The sequence below is a fragment of the Apis florea genome, unplaced genomic scaffold (genome assembly GCF_048593485.1).
Source record: "Apis florea isolate Af1SG1 unplaced genomic scaffold, ASM4859348v1 contig_2293_pilon, whole genome shotgun sequence".
NCBI lineage: Eukaryota > Metazoa > Arthropoda > Insecta > Hymenoptera > Apidae > Apis > Apis florea.
In genome coordinates, this window is record NW_028256554.1 from 2845640 (window position 1) to 2862401 (window position 16762).

The window sequence follows — 16762 nt, forward strand, 5'->3', positions numbered from 1 at the left end:
TATAATTTAAATACTCCCCTAACGATTTATCAATTTTATGATTTATTCGAAATATACTATGTTTTACAAGATCCTCGATCTAAAGATATTACATTATAAAACTGAAAATATAATAATTATATTTTTTATATTAAAAATTGAGATCTATTATAATTTTGAAAAAAAAAAAAATAATGAAAATGCGTTCGATTAAAATCCCATATTTTGTCTGTGATTAATTATATCAAAATTAGATAAGATAAATAATGGGTTAAATAATGGAAAAAGAACAGATACTATCTCTAGGATTAAAAAATTAAAAAATTAACATTATCTGTAAAATACTATAAATTAAATACATAAAGCTGGAGTAACAATTAAATACAGTGCCATCTATTGAATCCTTTATCTTATCCTATCTTTAAAGAAATGTCTTTGACATTTAAGAGATAGCGCTGACGGTAAATTCTTATCCTATCTCTATCCTTTTCATATTATCTCTTTTCTACATATGTTTCATTTATAGCATTCTGATGATAGCATTAATTCTGATATTTTTAAACTATTTCTTCTGTTATTCTTCAATTATTTGTTCTCTTTGTCTATCTATGCGTTCATTCTAATTAATCTAACTTCAATATAATTTTATTATCTTTTTTTTATCTGTTCTATTGATTAAAAATTTTAATAGAAACTACGTATTTACATTCTTATATATCGGTTTCCGTGTAGCATTCTCCAAGTGATAAAAGATATTCTGTTCTTCTTGTACATTTTCCTGTCTGTGACTTCGAATACTTCCTTGCACATTCTGTTATGCTAATAATAAGTCGGACCTTTGAGAATCCAAACATGAGATGGCATTGATCTTTGAAATTTTTTTATAGCTGTTTCATTTATTAGCCTAATGTAAGTAAATATTTATTTAAAAATTTATAAAAGAACAAATATCGTAAAAATTGGATAATGTTAATGCTTATTTGAAAATAAAAATACTTATTTGAAAAATAAAAAAAAATTTAAATTTGTATGTAAGTATATTAAAACAAAATACTCATAAAAAAATTATAGAAAAAAAATTTATTGTATATAGAAAAAGATAAAAAAAAAGAAGACAAATAAGATAAAGATATAAAAATATATTTAAAATATAAATGAAAAATATAAGAATGAAATAATATATATAAATTGTATTATGAAATGTAAAGATGTAAAATATATTGTATATAAAGTATAAAATAAATAATATATAAAATATTTTTAAATATATATATATATATATATATATATATGCAACATAGAAGTACAAAAATATATGTATGTATATATAGAAAAACTATAAAACATATATCAAATTTACCTATAAAATATATATAAAAATGGACAAATTCCTTGCATAATTTTAATATATGCTTGTAATATAAAATTTATAACAATAGAAATGACAGCAAATTAACAGTGTTTTTTATTTCACAATTAAAAAAATTATAATTAAATGAATATAAAAATATCATAAAATATTATGAAATATTGTTAATATTATTTATGTATTTGAAATATTGAAATAAAAAGAAATTCATATATCCTTGTACATATTGACCGTATATCATATGCATACTTATACTGATATACTATTCAGAATCAATTCACAACTGAATTTGTTGTTTAATTTTATTTTTCATAATGTATAAATTTCATTCCTATTTTCATTAGATTTGTTAGTAAATTTCCAATATTTTAATCTAAATATTATAATTTAGATTATTTTCGAACAAATATTGACTAATCTTTCAATTGCGAAGTAGTGTTCTATGGTAAGAGAAATTGAGTTGATCATCTGGATGTTATAGATATTCATTATGTAGCTGTTTTAATTGAAATATAAGATAATATTTATCCAATCTTCATTTTTTATAAATAAAATCAATTTTTAATAAATCAAAAAATTTTTTTGGAATATACGTGTTTACGTATATACACATGAAACGTTATGTATTGTAACCCAAATTTAATAACTGAATTTTAGCTAAAGTGCTATTCTTTGTTATTATATCTTCAAAATAAACAAAATTAAATTAAATTAAATGTGTAGAATATAATTATTGTATAATATATTGTGATATGTGTTTATATAAATATAAATACAAGAAGAAAGAAAATATATATGTATACACTATATGCACAGTGAGTACTTATTAAGTGGTTAGTATATCTGGCATTGAAAATTATTCTATTGATAATTTGATTGTGAATAAATTTTATTGTAAATGTATGATTTTCAAATAAATTCATATCATTGTAAAGTTTTAATATTTTAGAGTCAAAGATGCCTGGAGAACCATCTATGAGTGGAAATAAGAGCTCTGGAAAAATTAAACGCATTTCTATTCCAAGAGTACAGAGTAGCACAGATACAGAATTACAATCACAAAGTGGATCTACTCCATTACAACCAACTGCACTTCACTATGCAGCATTTCGTACAGATCCTGATGAAAGTGTATTGCCACCAACTTTAAGATGTCGACTTTTTGAATTATTTCAACAAATAGAAAAAGAATTTGAAGTTCTTTACACAGAAAATTTAGGATGTATGAATATTAATTTTTTTTATATAATATTTATTATAAGTATATATAATTTTTTTATATATATTTATTATAAGTATATTATAAAATATTATATTATGTATATATTAAATTCAAATTTGGAAGAAATATTTTTTTTCGTTAGAAAAACAACTTTAAATTTAATTATTATTAATTAAAAATTATATTTATTAATCCAGTACAAGAAAAAATAGATACTCTTAGTGAGAGACTTGAAAGAGAATGCTATGGTTCTGGAGAACGGAGTTTACCTCTTGGAGATGTTGCAGACTTTCCAGATACGAAAGGTCTTTCCAAACAAAAATGTAAGAATGTTTAATAAAATTAATAAAATGTGATAAATAAAAATTATCTTAAATATTTCTCTTAATTTGGACAATTATTAAATTAAATTATTATGTTTATGTTTTTAGCTATGGCAGGAAACTCAGCACCAAAAACAAAAACAACTTCTAATAAATTAAAAGCTCAAACTAGTAAAATAGTTTCCAGTTTTAAAACACCAACAATGACTTGTAGTATGCAAAGAGAATATTCTGGACATCGAGATGGTGTTTGGGAAGTTTCTGTTGGAAGATCAGGCCAAATTATTGCTACAGCTTCTGCTGATCACAGTGCTAGAGTCTGGGCTGTTGATAGTGGACGTTGTTTATTGCAATATATTGGTTTGTTTTTATTTAAAATTTTATATTTTTTTTTTATTTTAATATAACTTATTTTAATTCAATTTAATTTATGTTAAAAAATAATATTCTTTATTATTTGATAAATTAATATTAAATATATTACTTTTATTATAAAATTTTTAAAGTTTTATATATGTCAATTTTAAAAATTTTAATTTTATTTATTTTATTAATTTTAATATTAAATTTCAATTGACATATTTTTATAATATATTTTAATATATATTTTAATATATTATATTTTATAATATATTATATATATTAACATATATATGTATATTAAATGAACTAAAATATTTTTCAATTTATAGGTCATTCTGGTTCTGTTAATTCTATACGTTTTCATCCTACCAAAGAGTTAGCACTCACATCAAGTGGAGATAATTCTGCTCATGTATGGCAAGCTGCTGTAGATTGGGATTTACCCAAAAGGCAAAATTCATCTGAAGAACTTTCAGGCTTAAGTTCCGATAGAAATCTCAGTGGAGTGATTGTTTTAAATGAAGAGCAAGAAGAACCTCCTACATTGAGGTAAGGATTAGAAGTTAATTTAAATTTTTTTTATTTTTTAATCAGACTTTTAATTTATTCATTGTATTTTTAATAAATATTTTAAATCGAAATTGATCTATTATGGATGTAAATAAAATTTATATCAATTCATAACGACTGATAACGAACAATATTGAAATAATTTATTTGTACTATTTTATGAAATATTATAGAACTCCAGTACGAGAATTATTAGGTCATACGGGTGTCGTTATGGCCGCAGATTGGTTACCTGATGCAGAACAGGTAGTTACTGCTTCTTGGGATAGAACAGCAAATCTTTATGATGTAGAAACTGGAGAAATTATTCATACATTATGTGGACATGATCAAGAACTTTCTCATGTATCAACTCATCATACACAAAGACTTTGTGTTACTTCAAGTAAAGATAGTACTTTTCGTTTGTGGGATTTTAGAGAATCTATTCATTCAGTTTCTGTTTTTCAAGCACATACCGAGTAAGTAAATTTAATAAATCATCGTTAAATGAAATAATTATTATCATTTTATATGATGCAGGACTGTAACGTCAGCTGTCTTTACACGCGAAGATAAAATTGTTTCTGGTTCGGATGATAGAAGCGTAAAAATATGGGAATTACGAAATATACGAAGTCCTTTAGCTACAATTCGAGGTGATAGTGCTGCTAACCGATTAGCAGTATCAAGCACTGGCATTGTTGCAATTCCACATGATAATCGACAAATTAGATTATTTGATCTTAGTGGTCAACGATTAGCTAGATTGCCTAGAACTAGTAGACAGGTAAGTAAAAGTTTAAATTTAGCTATACATATATATCCTATAAAATTGATTTTAGGGACATAGAAGAATGGTCTCATCGGTAGCCTGGGCTGATAGTGGTGTCTGTAATTTGTTCTCTTGTGGTTTCGATAGATTAGTTCTGGGATGGAGTATCATACCTCTTAAAGAATGTTAATATATATGTTATAATATGTACATTATAAATATATTTATTTAATTTAGTTTAATGTTATGTGAAAGTAAGATTATAAAGTCAAATTAAAATTGAAAATAAATAATTAAACTAATTCTAAAACTTTAAATATAGTAAAGGAATAGTTAGATGTACACTTATAGACTACCATGCCAATTCCCAAGATGATTAAGGATTCCAGTTTTTCATTATTAGTAATCACTGAAATAATACAATATACATTAATATATGTAATCTTCTTAAATACAATAACATAAATCATAGGTATGAAAATGAAATTTCTTACCTGAATAAGCTGTGAGTAAACAAAGAATAATATATCCCAATATAAGTAAGTAATGAGGTGTCAGAAAAATATGTCCCCAAGTAATTTCTAATAGCCCTAACAATATTCCAGAACCACCAATTACTAAAGCTTTCATAAGATGTATTATACTACATGTGTTTGGATTGTTTGGATAAAAATACCATTTAAATTTGGTCAAAAAAATAACAGTAAAAACAAAACTAATGAGCGCAAAAACGGTACTGAATATTATTAAATAGAGATTACAATTTTGATTAAAATTAGGTTGAAATGTTTTCCAATATTGAATATATTCATTATTATTGTTACATAAAAAAAAATTTCGAAAAGATTCAATAAGCCACAGAATTATTGCTAGTTTCCAACAATGTTTTATTTCGCAATTATAAAGCAAATGTCTGTATGCTTGTCTTTTAAGTAATATTAAATCAACTAAAATTATCACTGAATCGTATTCAATATATTTATCAGCCAAAAAGCCACATATTTCCTAAAATAAATAAAAATCAATTACTAATTAGAAGAAAAAAATATTTTTCTGCAAAAATTATTTTATGATATAAAGTTTATAAAATTTCGAGAATATAGATAAAATAAAACATTATAACATTATTTAACTAACAAATAATTACGAAAAATTAGTAATCGCACTAAATGATATTTTTATTGATATAAAATAATCAAAGGATAAGTGCAATGAAAATTGTCACACAGTTAATAATTTAAACATTAGTATAGTAATATTATTATATTATATTAATAATTATAAATATTTATATATTTATTTAATACTACACATTATCACAAAATCAAGGACATAGTATTCATATATAGAAGTTGAAAAAAACATTAAGTGAAATGATAAAAAACGAGATTGGAACTTATAAAAAATTATAAATATATATCAATGAAGCCTTGAAGCCTTAGAATAGTAATTTTTACAGATGAAAAGAACTCTATTCATTTTGATATATATTCGAATTTTGTACATAATTAAAAACAATACTTCATTGATTTATAACATTTTCTGTTGATCTTCGAATTAAAAGGATTAAAATATAATTAATTTAAAATTGTAAAAAAGAAATAAATTTATATAACATACACATTTTAAAAGTTTTAAAACATTTGTAGAATATCTTCTGTAAAGTTCTTCTATTTCAGCACCACAATTTACACATCGATACATTATTAAATCAATTATCTTTCTTTCATATTTTGTTTTTTCTTCGATAAAATTATTTGCAATTAAATATATATAACCTAAAATATTATAAAAAATATAAATTTCTATATTAAACTAAATAAATATTATTAAATATTTTACTAAATAATTATTATTAAATATAAATATATAAATGCTTATTTATTTTTTATTTCGTTTACTTTTTATTTCATTAAATTTTTAATAAAATTTCATGAATTTGTATTCGAATAATTTATGAAAAAATAATTATTTTATTATATTAAAATTTTAGTATATTATTTTATCGATAAATTAGAAAGATTGTTTCATTTTTGTCTTTTTTATAAATATGAGCATAAAAGAATATGTTATATAATTTAGCACGATAGATTACATATTAATATTCTGAATATTGTTTGTATTATAATAATATTCATATATATATAATGTAAGAATGTAACAATATAAAAATGTATTCGTTATAAAATTTAAATAAATATTCACGTTATTTAAGATTAAAAATATTTTAATTAGCATTTTTTGGAATAAATATTATTAAAATAACATTAAATAACATAATTATTAAATATTATTAAAATAACATAAAATAACATAAAATATAGATTTATTTCAAGGCAAATACTTAAAGTGAAAGCGAAATACGCTTTTAAAAGATAAAGAACGGACAATCACTCAGTTGCCTACCAAAACGTATATCGTATAAACATTATGGAGAAAAATACTATTTTGCTTCCAAATGGAGAGTTAATGCCAATAATTGGCTTTGGCACTTGGCAGGTAAAATTGTTCTATTTTATATTAATTTTTTATATTTATATTTTTAACTTTTTAATAATTTTTTTTTCATTTAATGGAATATCATATATTTTTTATAATAAATATATTTTAATGAATATTAAAATTAATTATTCTATTCTAAAATAAAATAAAACTTGAAATAAATTTAAATTTGTTCAAAATAAAGAAAAAAATAATATTGAATATAAAAACTATTGTATAATATTCTATAATTGTATTTATCATATCAATTCTGATATGATAAATGTTACATATACATATATTTAGAAAAATCTTGTTCACTTTCGAAACTTATATATTATTATTTTAATGAATATAATTAATATAACATATTAAATGTTAACATGCATAGTGTTTTTGATATGAGATACATAAAAATAATAAATGATTGTATGTAATTATTATAATAATCTAAAATTATAAAAGTTATGAATTATATATATATTAATTATAAAAGACTATTAAAAATTATATATAAAAATTTGTATAAATTATGAATTATATATATATTAAATTGAAAATAATAAATAATAAAAAATTATAAAATCAAATCTCTTAGCACGATTTTAATTTCTTGAAATTAAATATAAGTTTTCTTGAAGTTTATTTTTTAAAAATTAATTATTTTTCAAAAAAAATAAAAAATATATTTAAGGCACAAGAAAAGGAATTGGAAAATGCATTGAACATTGCTTTAGAAGCAGGATATAGACATATTGATACAGCAACGGCATATGAAAATGAAAAAGTAATTGGTGACGTTCTTAAAAATTGGTTTGATTCCGGAAAACTTAAACGATCTGATATATTCATTGTTACGAAGGTAATATTGACGATAATTCAATATATCATATGTTCATTTTGTAAATATTTTAATAAATGATTTTAATAAAGTGATTTCAATAAATAAATGAATAAATAAATATTTTATAAAACTGATAAAATTAATTGTTAAAAAATTATTCATTATTAAAATTAAAAATTATTTCTTATTTTTTGCATTTATAGCTTCCTGCTGTAGGAAATAGAGCAGAAGATGTAGAAAAATGGATTAAAACATCGTTACAAAATTTACAATTAGAATATTTAGATCTTTATTTGATTCACGTTCCGATTGGTTTTGAAAAAGTTGGAGATATTTTACATCCTTTTGACGAAAATGGCCAAATTAAACTTGATAATAGTACAAATCACGTAAAAATTTGGACCGAAATGGAGAAACAAGTGAAATGTGGCCGAACTAAAGCAATTGGATTATCAAATTTTAATATTTCTCAAATCAAGCGAATTTTAAAAAACACAAAAATGAAAATATCAATGCTGCAGATTGAATTTCATGTTTATTTTCAACAAAAAGAACTGGTAAAATATCTTTTTTTAAATATATATTTAAATATATATATATTACAGAATTTGACAATTTTATTTTATAAACAAAATAATATTTTTTAGGTAAAATTTTGCAAGCAGGAAAATATTCCTATAACGGCTTATTCGCCACTTGGTTCGCGTAGTCTTATTAAATTATTGAATAAAACAGAAGAAATTTCAGATATGCTACAAAACGATGTAGTAATGGAAATAGCAAAAAACTATAAGAAATCATCTGCACAAATTTTATTAAGATATATTTTACAAAATGGAATTGTAGTTATCCCTAAAAGTACGAATCCTCAAAGAATTAAGGAAAATATAGAACTTTTTGATTGGGAACTTAATCCGGAAGACATGAAAAAATTATATAATCTCGATTGTGGTGAATCTAGTAGGATTTGTGATTTAAAATTTTTTAAAGGAATTGAAACTCATCCCGAATATCCTTTCTAAATTATTATAAATATATGGATATTATATATTATTTATTATATATTATTATAGATAGATTATATAGATAATATAGTATAATTTTTGCAATTATGAAATATAAATAACAATAATGATTTACTTACTCGGGAGATGTATTTTTACAGTTATTTTGTAGAAAAAAGAATAATTTGATATAAATAAATAAATATCTATTTTATGCGTCCTTTAAATTATTTAAAAAATTATAATTTTAAAAATATATCAAAATAATGTTACAAATAATGATTAATTCTCACCACAGAAAGGTTAGAATCATGGAATTTGGATCCATGACGACATGATGCTTTTGTATTAATATTTAATAAGTAGCACATAAATTACAAATATGTATGAACTGAAGATATTAAAATCTAATTTTTAATAAATCATATTTGCATATGCATATAATAAAATTCTATGCGATATCATTTTTATTATGATCAAGAAATCTTTAATCTCATGTTCGATAATAGCATTATATGATATTATTTTATTTCTATCTTAAATTATATATATTTATAGATACATTTTAGATATTTTGAAAATAAAATTATTTATGTAATGCCGTATATCAACAAAGTAATGATAAAAATTTTCAAAGCAATATATAAATATTTATGAAATGTAATTTAATCTATAATATTAAATCTAAACATATATTTTATTTTATGTTAATAACTTTTTTTCTATTAATTTTTATTATATTTTTTTATTTTAAATAATATTCATTATGATATATATTTTGAAAATTATAATTTTTATTTTTTTAAGAAAATAGCAACAACAATGCACAAATTTAAATAAAAATTATTTATTTATAATTATACTATATAAATTCTAAAATAATATAGTTTTTTTAAATTTATTTCTTATTCTATTATAATTTATTAATAAGTTATTTTCTTTATAATACAATCGCAAATGTTTATCATTAAATTCAAAAAATATTAGTAATTAGTAATTCACAAGTGACATCATGTTTTCCCTTATTTTATTTTTGTTTTAGTTTGACTCATAATTCTTTATACATGAATGCTCTCTATAAGTATATATAGTTTAAGCCTATAATAATGAAAGATATATACGCATAAATGTTAAAGTTTTATTTTCAATGAATAGAATATTATATTAAAATTTTATCATAAACTTTTATATAATATATTAATTATATTGAAGTTCATAAAAAAAATATATTTCCTTTTAATAATTTTTATTTTCCATTTTAAATTATGATTTGTGGTAATCGAAAATGTATCTTTTTCTGAAATGTAACTTTTACATCATATATATATTAGGTTCAAGCTCATATTTAATAATGTGTTGTGTCAACAATAAGGACGCTTCTCTAATTGTTAAATAACAATTTATAATGTTTCACATGTAAAAGGAAATTAATTAAAGGTAAAAAATTGTTATTAACAATAAAATTTCAAATAATTTTTATCTAAATTATATTAAATATTGTATTAAATTATTTTAAGATTGTATTGCCACTCCCTGACACCTCATTTATGTAGTTATTTCAAATATTTCTTTTATATGTAAGTATATTTTGAGAAGGAAACTTTTTTTGAGAAATATTCTTTTAATTTTATGTTTTATTGATGAATTTTTATTTTTTTAAATATTTTGTTTTATTTATGTATAATTAATAAAATAAAATTTATAATAAAAAATTCAAATAAATTCAATAAAATTCGATTTTAAAAAAAGAATTGACATTAAATTAAAAATAGTTGTATTTTTTATTAATGTAATATTGGAAAGTTGAAAATATAAATTTGGATAACAAATTAAATTTTTTTAATTTAAAATACATATACGAAATGTGCCATTCATTCGTTATTTGATGTTTATCACGTTTATCAATTTTTATGAATCCAAATAATATTTTATAATAAATTATATATATCTTATAAAAAATGTATTACATGCTAAAATTTTTAATATCTTGAATAATTCTATTATGAAATTATTATATTATATTATATTATAAAAAAATTTATATATTTTTATTAATCTATTAATCAAAAATCTGTATACAATTATATTAAAAAATAAAAAACATTTTTCAAAAGTTTTATAAATGCATCATAATTTATTTTTTTTGAACTTCAAATTATAATTATATAGAAAATTAATGATGTTTTAATTTTGTAATAAATGATTGATTTATTTCTAGAAAATTTTTATAGTAATTATTTGTACATTATTATATTCTATATTGTGTATAAGGCACAATTGTTTATTTAAATTTAAAAAAAATTATAAATTAATCAAAATTTTATAACTTATATTAAATATAAGATAAATTTAATCAACAAATTAAAATAACATAGTAATGATAAATTTTAAAAAATTTTTAATATCAAAAAAAAAATAAAAGTTATAATTAATACATAAATTATTTAAAAATAATTAAATTAATAATATTTTATTTCAGATTATAACTAATTTGAACAAACTTAATAATTTTCTACTTATATTAAAATAATAATAAATAATAATGCATTGTGTACCAAAGATTTTAATATATATTCATATTTTGTCATATAACACATTTGCACAAAATATCTTATATGAAGAGCTATATCAACATTGTCCACAACATTGGATAAAATTTCAAGAATCATGTTATCGTTTTATAAAAAGTCCTATTAAGGAAAGACAAGATGCTAAAAGAAATTGTGAAGCCTATCAAAGTGATCTTGTTACAATTAATTCTTTGGAAGAACATGGATTCATATTGTATCAATTATTATGGCAAGATCCACAACATCGTAAATGGTATACTGGTGTAAAATATCAAAATGGAAATTGGATAAATGAAGGTGATAATACTCAATTAGTAAATATGGATAATGCATTTTTACCTGAACCATTAGATACATTTGATAAAGATTATTTAATATATTCTTATAATAATAATTTACAACGTTGGGGATTAGAAAAAGTAACTGGTAAAGAAAAACTATTATATATTTGTGAAGCAACAATTTCTAATTTATATAACTTAATAGATGATGATCGTACTTATCAATATGGTATTGAAATTGATAATCCTAATGAAATACCCAGAGGACCATATTTTATTAAGCAACCTACAGATAAAGTATTTGATATGTCAACAAGAAAAATAAGTAATGATGTTTCATTGAGCTGTTTAGCAGGTGGTTATCCTACACCAACTTATGAATGGTTTAAAGAAGATTATGAAAATGATAAATTGATTGCAACAAAAATAGATCCATTAAATAATGTTAGATATACAGTTAGTGGTGGTACTTTAATTATTTATGAACCTGATCAAGTAAGTATTTTAAATTTTAATAATTTAAATTTTATAAAACTTATAAATAAATAAAAAAAATAAAAGAAAATTTTATTTAATTAATATAAATTAATTATTTTTAGACAGAAGATAGAGGTTCATACCATTGTAAAGCAACAAATAAATTTGGTACAATCGTATCAGAAAGTGTAGAATTATCTTTTGGATATATTTTAGAATTTAATTTAAAACGTTCAGAAGAACGTGGAGATCAAAATTGGGGTAAAGCTGTATATTGTGATCCACCACAACATTATCCTGGAGTAAAATATTACTGGGCACGTGATTATTTTCCTAATTTTGTGGAAGAAGATAAACGTGTTTTTGTTTCTAATGATGGTGCACTTTATTTTTCTGCATTAGAAATGATTGATCGTGGCAATTATTCTTGTAATGTTCAAAGTGTTGCTTCTGATACTGGTCGTAATGGACCATTTTTTCCTTTAAGAGTTGATCCACATTGTAATTATCTTTTCCTTCTTCTGTGTATATACTAATTATTCAATCTTTGCATCAATATATTTAATATTTTTTTAATGTTTTAGCTTCCTTTCAGCAATTAAAATTCCCTAATAATTTTCCAAAGGCATTTCCAGAAGCACCAATTGCAGAAGAAGAAGTTAGACTTGAATGCATTGCATTTGGATAGTAAGTTCAATTTTTTTTTAAATTTGATTTATGATCAATAATTTTATAGATATATGTATAAATATGTATAAATTTATGTCGAAATTAATTCTAAAATAATATGTGATTTTATATACTATTTTTTAATTTAACATAGTCCTGTTCCATCATACAATTGGACAAGAAGAGGCGCACCACTTCCACGTGGAGCTTACACAACTAGTTATAATCGAGTATTAATAATTCCTAAAATACATGTTGATGATCAAGGAGAATATATTTGTAGAGTTTATAACGACAGATTATCAATTGAAAATGGTGTAACACTAACTATACAGGCAGCTCCAAATTTTACAATTCCATTAGTAGATAAACATATGGATAATAGAGGAGAATTAACTTGGACTTGTGAAGCATTTGGAATACCAGATGTAACTTATAGTTGGTTTAGAAATGGTGAAATATTAAACATGGAAACGCTTTCCTCTGAAGATAAAGGTCGATATTCTATACAAGATAATGTTTTAAGTATAAAAAATTTGGATCCAGAACGAGACCAAGCAATGTATCAATGTCGTGCAAGAAATCAATTAAAAACAAGATATTCATCTGCACAACTTCGAATTTTATGTAATTATTTAAATATTTAATAAAATTATTTAAATATTAGTTATCTAATATAGTAAATTTAATATAAGTACAATGTGAATTTCGAAAAATATTAAAAAATAAATATACTAAAAAATTTATTAATACATATATATATTATTATATATATATTATATATATTTATATATATTTATTAAATGATTTTGACATTTTTTTTAAATAATAGCATTAAAACCATCATTTAAAAAACGACCTATGGAACCTGAAACTTATGCAGCAGAAAAAGGTAATATTACAATTATTTGCAATCCTGAAGCTGCGCCTAGACCGAAATTTGTTTGGAAAAAAGATGGAAATGTGATTGGTTCTGGCGGTAGACGAAGAATTTTAGAAACTGGTAATCTTATAATCAGTCCTGTATCAAGAGATGATGAAGGCACATATATTTGCACTGCAACTAATCAGTATGGAAATGATGAAACTCGGGGACGATTAATAGTATTACGTAAGTCAATATATTTTATTTTATATCATTATCATTTTATAGTACTATATATATATATTTAAAATATTGATTTTAATTAAAGGTGGTCCACAATTTATGGAAAAATTACCACAACAAATTACTACAGCAGTTATGCAAAATCAAACATTACGTTGTACAGGAGAAATAGATGAAATGCTAGATGTAGCTTATATTTGGAAACATAATGGTTTACGTATTCGAGATGAAGATTTAATAAATAATCCTAGATTGAATATTAATGGAGAAGAACTTAATATAATAAATGCTACATTTGCAGAAGCAGGAGAATATGAATGTATAATTAAAAGTGCAGTAAGTGAAATTTCTAGTAAAACAGTAGTTACAATAGAAGGACCACCAGGACCACCTGGTGGTGTACAAGTTAAAAATATTGTAAAAACTTCTACAACTTTACGTTGGACTGATGGTGCTTTCAATGGAAAACCTATTACTATGTATAGCATAAGCGCGAGAACAAATTGGAATCATACATGGTTTACTATCATAGAGAGTATGTATAATATAATTATTTATAATTTTCAATTTTATAAATCTTTTTTAATAAAAATTATTTATATAAATATTTCAGACATAACTGCTATTGAAGTAGATAGATATAATGGTAGAAAGGAGGCTTATTTGGAAAATGTTTTAAATCCTTATACTACATATGAATTTCGAGTGTCTGCTTTTAATGAATTAGGATATAGCTTACCATCATCACCTTCTCCACAATATAGTACTTCATCAGATAAACCAATGAAAGTTCCATTTAATATAGGTGGAGGAGGTGGAAAAATTGGTGATCTTACAATAACATGGAATCCTTTACCACCATCTGAACAAAATGGTCCTGGAATCTATTATAAAGTTTTTTGGCGCCGAAAATACCATGAGACTGAATTTCAGTCATTATCTTTAAAAAATTATGGTAATGTTGGAAGAAGTGTTGTTCCAATACAACAACAATATTATTATACAGAATATGAAGTTAAAGTTCAAGCAGTTAATGCATTAGGTTCTGGACCAATTTCTAATGCAGTTACAATATTTAGTGCTGAAGATATGCCACAAGTAGCTCCTCAACAAGTTGTTGCACAAAGTTACAATAGTACTAGTTTGAAAGTTAGTTGGAAACCAATTGAAGAGACGCGTGAAAAAATACGAGGCAAATTAATAGGTCATAGAATAAAATATTGGAAAGAAAATAATAGAGAAGAAAATGCAGTATATTATTTATCTCGATCAAGAAGACCTTGGGCTCTTGTAGTTGGTTTACAACCTGATACTTATTATTATGTTAAAGTAATGGCTTATAATTCTGCTGGAGAAGGCCCTGAAAGTGAAAGATATTTAGAAAGAACTTATCGTAAGGCACCACAGAAACCACCATCTTCTGTCAATGTATATGGAGTAAATCCTTCAACAGTTCGAGTTGTTTGGCGTTATGTACAACCAAGTTTAGAAGAAGAACCGTTAATAGGTTATAAAATACGCGTTTGGGAATTAGATCAAGATATGAGTACTGCAAATGATACTATTATACCAGGTGGCTCGAAATTAGAAGCTGATATTACGAATCTTAGTCCTGGAAAAGCATACCATTTACGTGTACTTGCATTTAGTAAAGGAGGAGATGGACGTATGTCAAGTCCAACTCATACATTCCAAATGGGTGATGCAGCTGCTTTTAGAAGTAGTGCTGCTAATAAAATTTTGAATGCTGCTTTAGGCATATCATTGTTATTATTATTAAAAATTTATGAATATATATAATATATGACTATACTTTTTATACAATGCAGATTACTAAGTAATTATTAACAGATTAAAAAAATATATTTAATTATATTAAATATTTTTATGAAATTCTAAATAGATTAATACACGATTATTAATTTATCAAATAATATTTAAAATGAATTATAATGCTATTATTAATTAAATTTTTTTGCAATGAAATCTAATTGTCAGTAATATAAATAATATAACGTGCAACATTTTTAAAAAAATATAACACTATATTAAAGTTACAACTGATTATTGTAAAATTAAATATTGTTCAATGCAATATTTTATATTAAATAAGAAGATAATAATTATTAATTATGATATTGGTATGATATAAATATTTTGAATATTAATATGAATGAATGTAAAATATCAATAATTTTTAAAATTTTTATATTTTTTATAAGAATAGAAAAATATTTTCCAATTATAATTCATTTGAAAATATTAAGAAATTTAGTATTTAATATAACATAAATTTTTATATAGATTAACATTATTTTATAAATTAATTAGAAATTATAAACAAAAGATTTTTGTAATTAAACATTTTTATACAAGAAATATCTATCCGTCCATAAATATCCAAATAATGAAATGTAAATAATAATTATCATATATGATATTTTTTAATGTTATATTCTTGTGTAAACAATAATAAAAAGCTTAATTTTCAATACTTTATATATAAAAATTTGTTATTCAATTACATAAAAAATAATAAGTTTATGTAATTATGTCTTTATTCATGTAAGAATGTTTAATTTGTGAGAACAAAATAGATAACTTTTTATATTCACATATTAATAATAAATATCTTTTTTTTTACATGTACATGTTTTTTTTACAAGAAAAAATTATTTATTTTTTTTTTTATCAAATTTCCTATAATTAAATGAATATATATATATATATATATTTTTTTTTTTATAT

The 16762-nt window shown here is 21.9% G+C and overlaps 4 protein-coding genes across 11 annotated transcripts; 3 read left to right on the plus strand and 1 right to left on the minus strand.

Moving 5' to 3' along the window:
• The first annotated feature begins 615 nt into the window (after positions 1–615).
• Positions 616–4897, plus strand: Wdr37 (WD repeat domain 37). 3 transcript variants are annotated; one of them, XM_012487930.3, is made up of 8 exons: positions 616–888; positions 2298–2570; positions 2768–2893; positions 3002–3253; positions 3586–3805; positions 4000–4287; positions 4349–4595; positions 4651–4897. In XM_012487930.3, the coding sequence occupies exons 2-8, from the start codon at positions 2306–2308 to the stop codon at positions 4768–4770; spliced, it is 1518 nt and encodes a 505-aa protein (XP_012343384.1). In that variant the 5' UTR covers positions 616–888; positions 2298–2305; the 3' UTR covers positions 4771–4897. The 3 variants fall into 3 exon arrangements, with proteins under 3 accessions (XP_012343384.1, XP_012343382.1, XP_003694619.1); XM_012487928.3 differs by lacking the exon at positions 616–888 and adding an exon at positions 1600–2181; XM_003694571.4 differs by lacking the exon at positions 616–888 and adding an exon at positions 1600–2163.
• On the minus strand, positions 4789–9447 carry Arv1 (ACAT-related protein required for viability 1). Of its 2 annotated transcripts, XM_003694573.4 has the most exons (5): positions 9203–9360; positions 9050–9129; positions 6201–6358; positions 5075–5585; positions 4789–4989 (listed from the first exon to the last, which is right to left on the minus strand). In XM_003694573.4, the coding sequence occupies exons 1-5, from the start codon at positions 9235–9237 to the stop codon at positions 4874–4876; spliced, it is 900 nt and encodes a 299-aa protein (XP_003694621.2). In that variant the 5' UTR covers positions 9238–9360; the 3' UTR covers positions 4789–4873. The 2 variants fall into 2 exon arrangements, with proteins under 2 accessions (XP_003694621.2, XP_086759693.1); XM_086903567.1 differs by lacking the exon at positions 9050–9129 and having other exon boundaries at positions 9203–9447.
• On the plus strand, positions 6271–9123 carry LOC100872254 (1,5-anhydro-D-fructose reductase). 2 transcript variants are annotated; one of them, XM_003694572.4, is made up of 4 exons: positions 6668–7079; positions 7756–7923; positions 8109–8462; positions 8553–9123. In XM_003694572.4, the coding sequence occupies exons 1-4, from the start codon at positions 7011–7013 to the stop codon at positions 8925–8927; spliced, it is 966 nt and encodes a 321-aa protein (XP_003694620.1). In that variant the 5' UTR covers positions 6668–7010; the 3' UTR covers positions 8928–9123. The 2 variants fall into 2 exon arrangements, with proteins under 2 accessions (XP_086759691.1, XP_003694620.1); XM_086903565.1 differs by lacking the exon at positions 7756–7923 and having other exon boundaries at positions 6271–7079.
• Positions 9448–10217: 770 nt separating the features above from the next.
• On the plus strand, positions 10218–16657 carry LOC100872011 (contactin). 4 transcript variants are annotated; one of them, XM_086903555.1, is made up of 10 exons: positions 10234–10346; positions 10427–10486; positions 11389–11776; positions 11966–12255; positions 12360–12738; positions 12822–12924; positions 13061–13533; positions 13739–14017; positions 14100–14549; positions 14628–16657. In XM_086903555.1, the coding sequence occupies exons 3-10, from the start codon at positions 11452–11454 to the stop codon at positions 15812–15814; spliced, it is 3486 nt and encodes a 1161-aa protein (XP_086759681.1). In that variant the 5' UTR covers positions 10234–10346; positions 10427–10486; positions 11389–11451; the 3' UTR covers positions 15815–16657. The 4 variants fall into 4 exon arrangements, with proteins under 4 accessions (XP_086759682.1, XP_012343380.3, XP_086759681.1 ...); XM_086903556.1 differs by lacking the exon at positions 10427–10486 and having other exon boundaries at positions 10218–10346; XM_086903554.1 differs by having other exon boundaries at positions 11389–12255.
• The last annotated feature ends 105 nt before the right edge of the window (positions 16658–16762 follow it).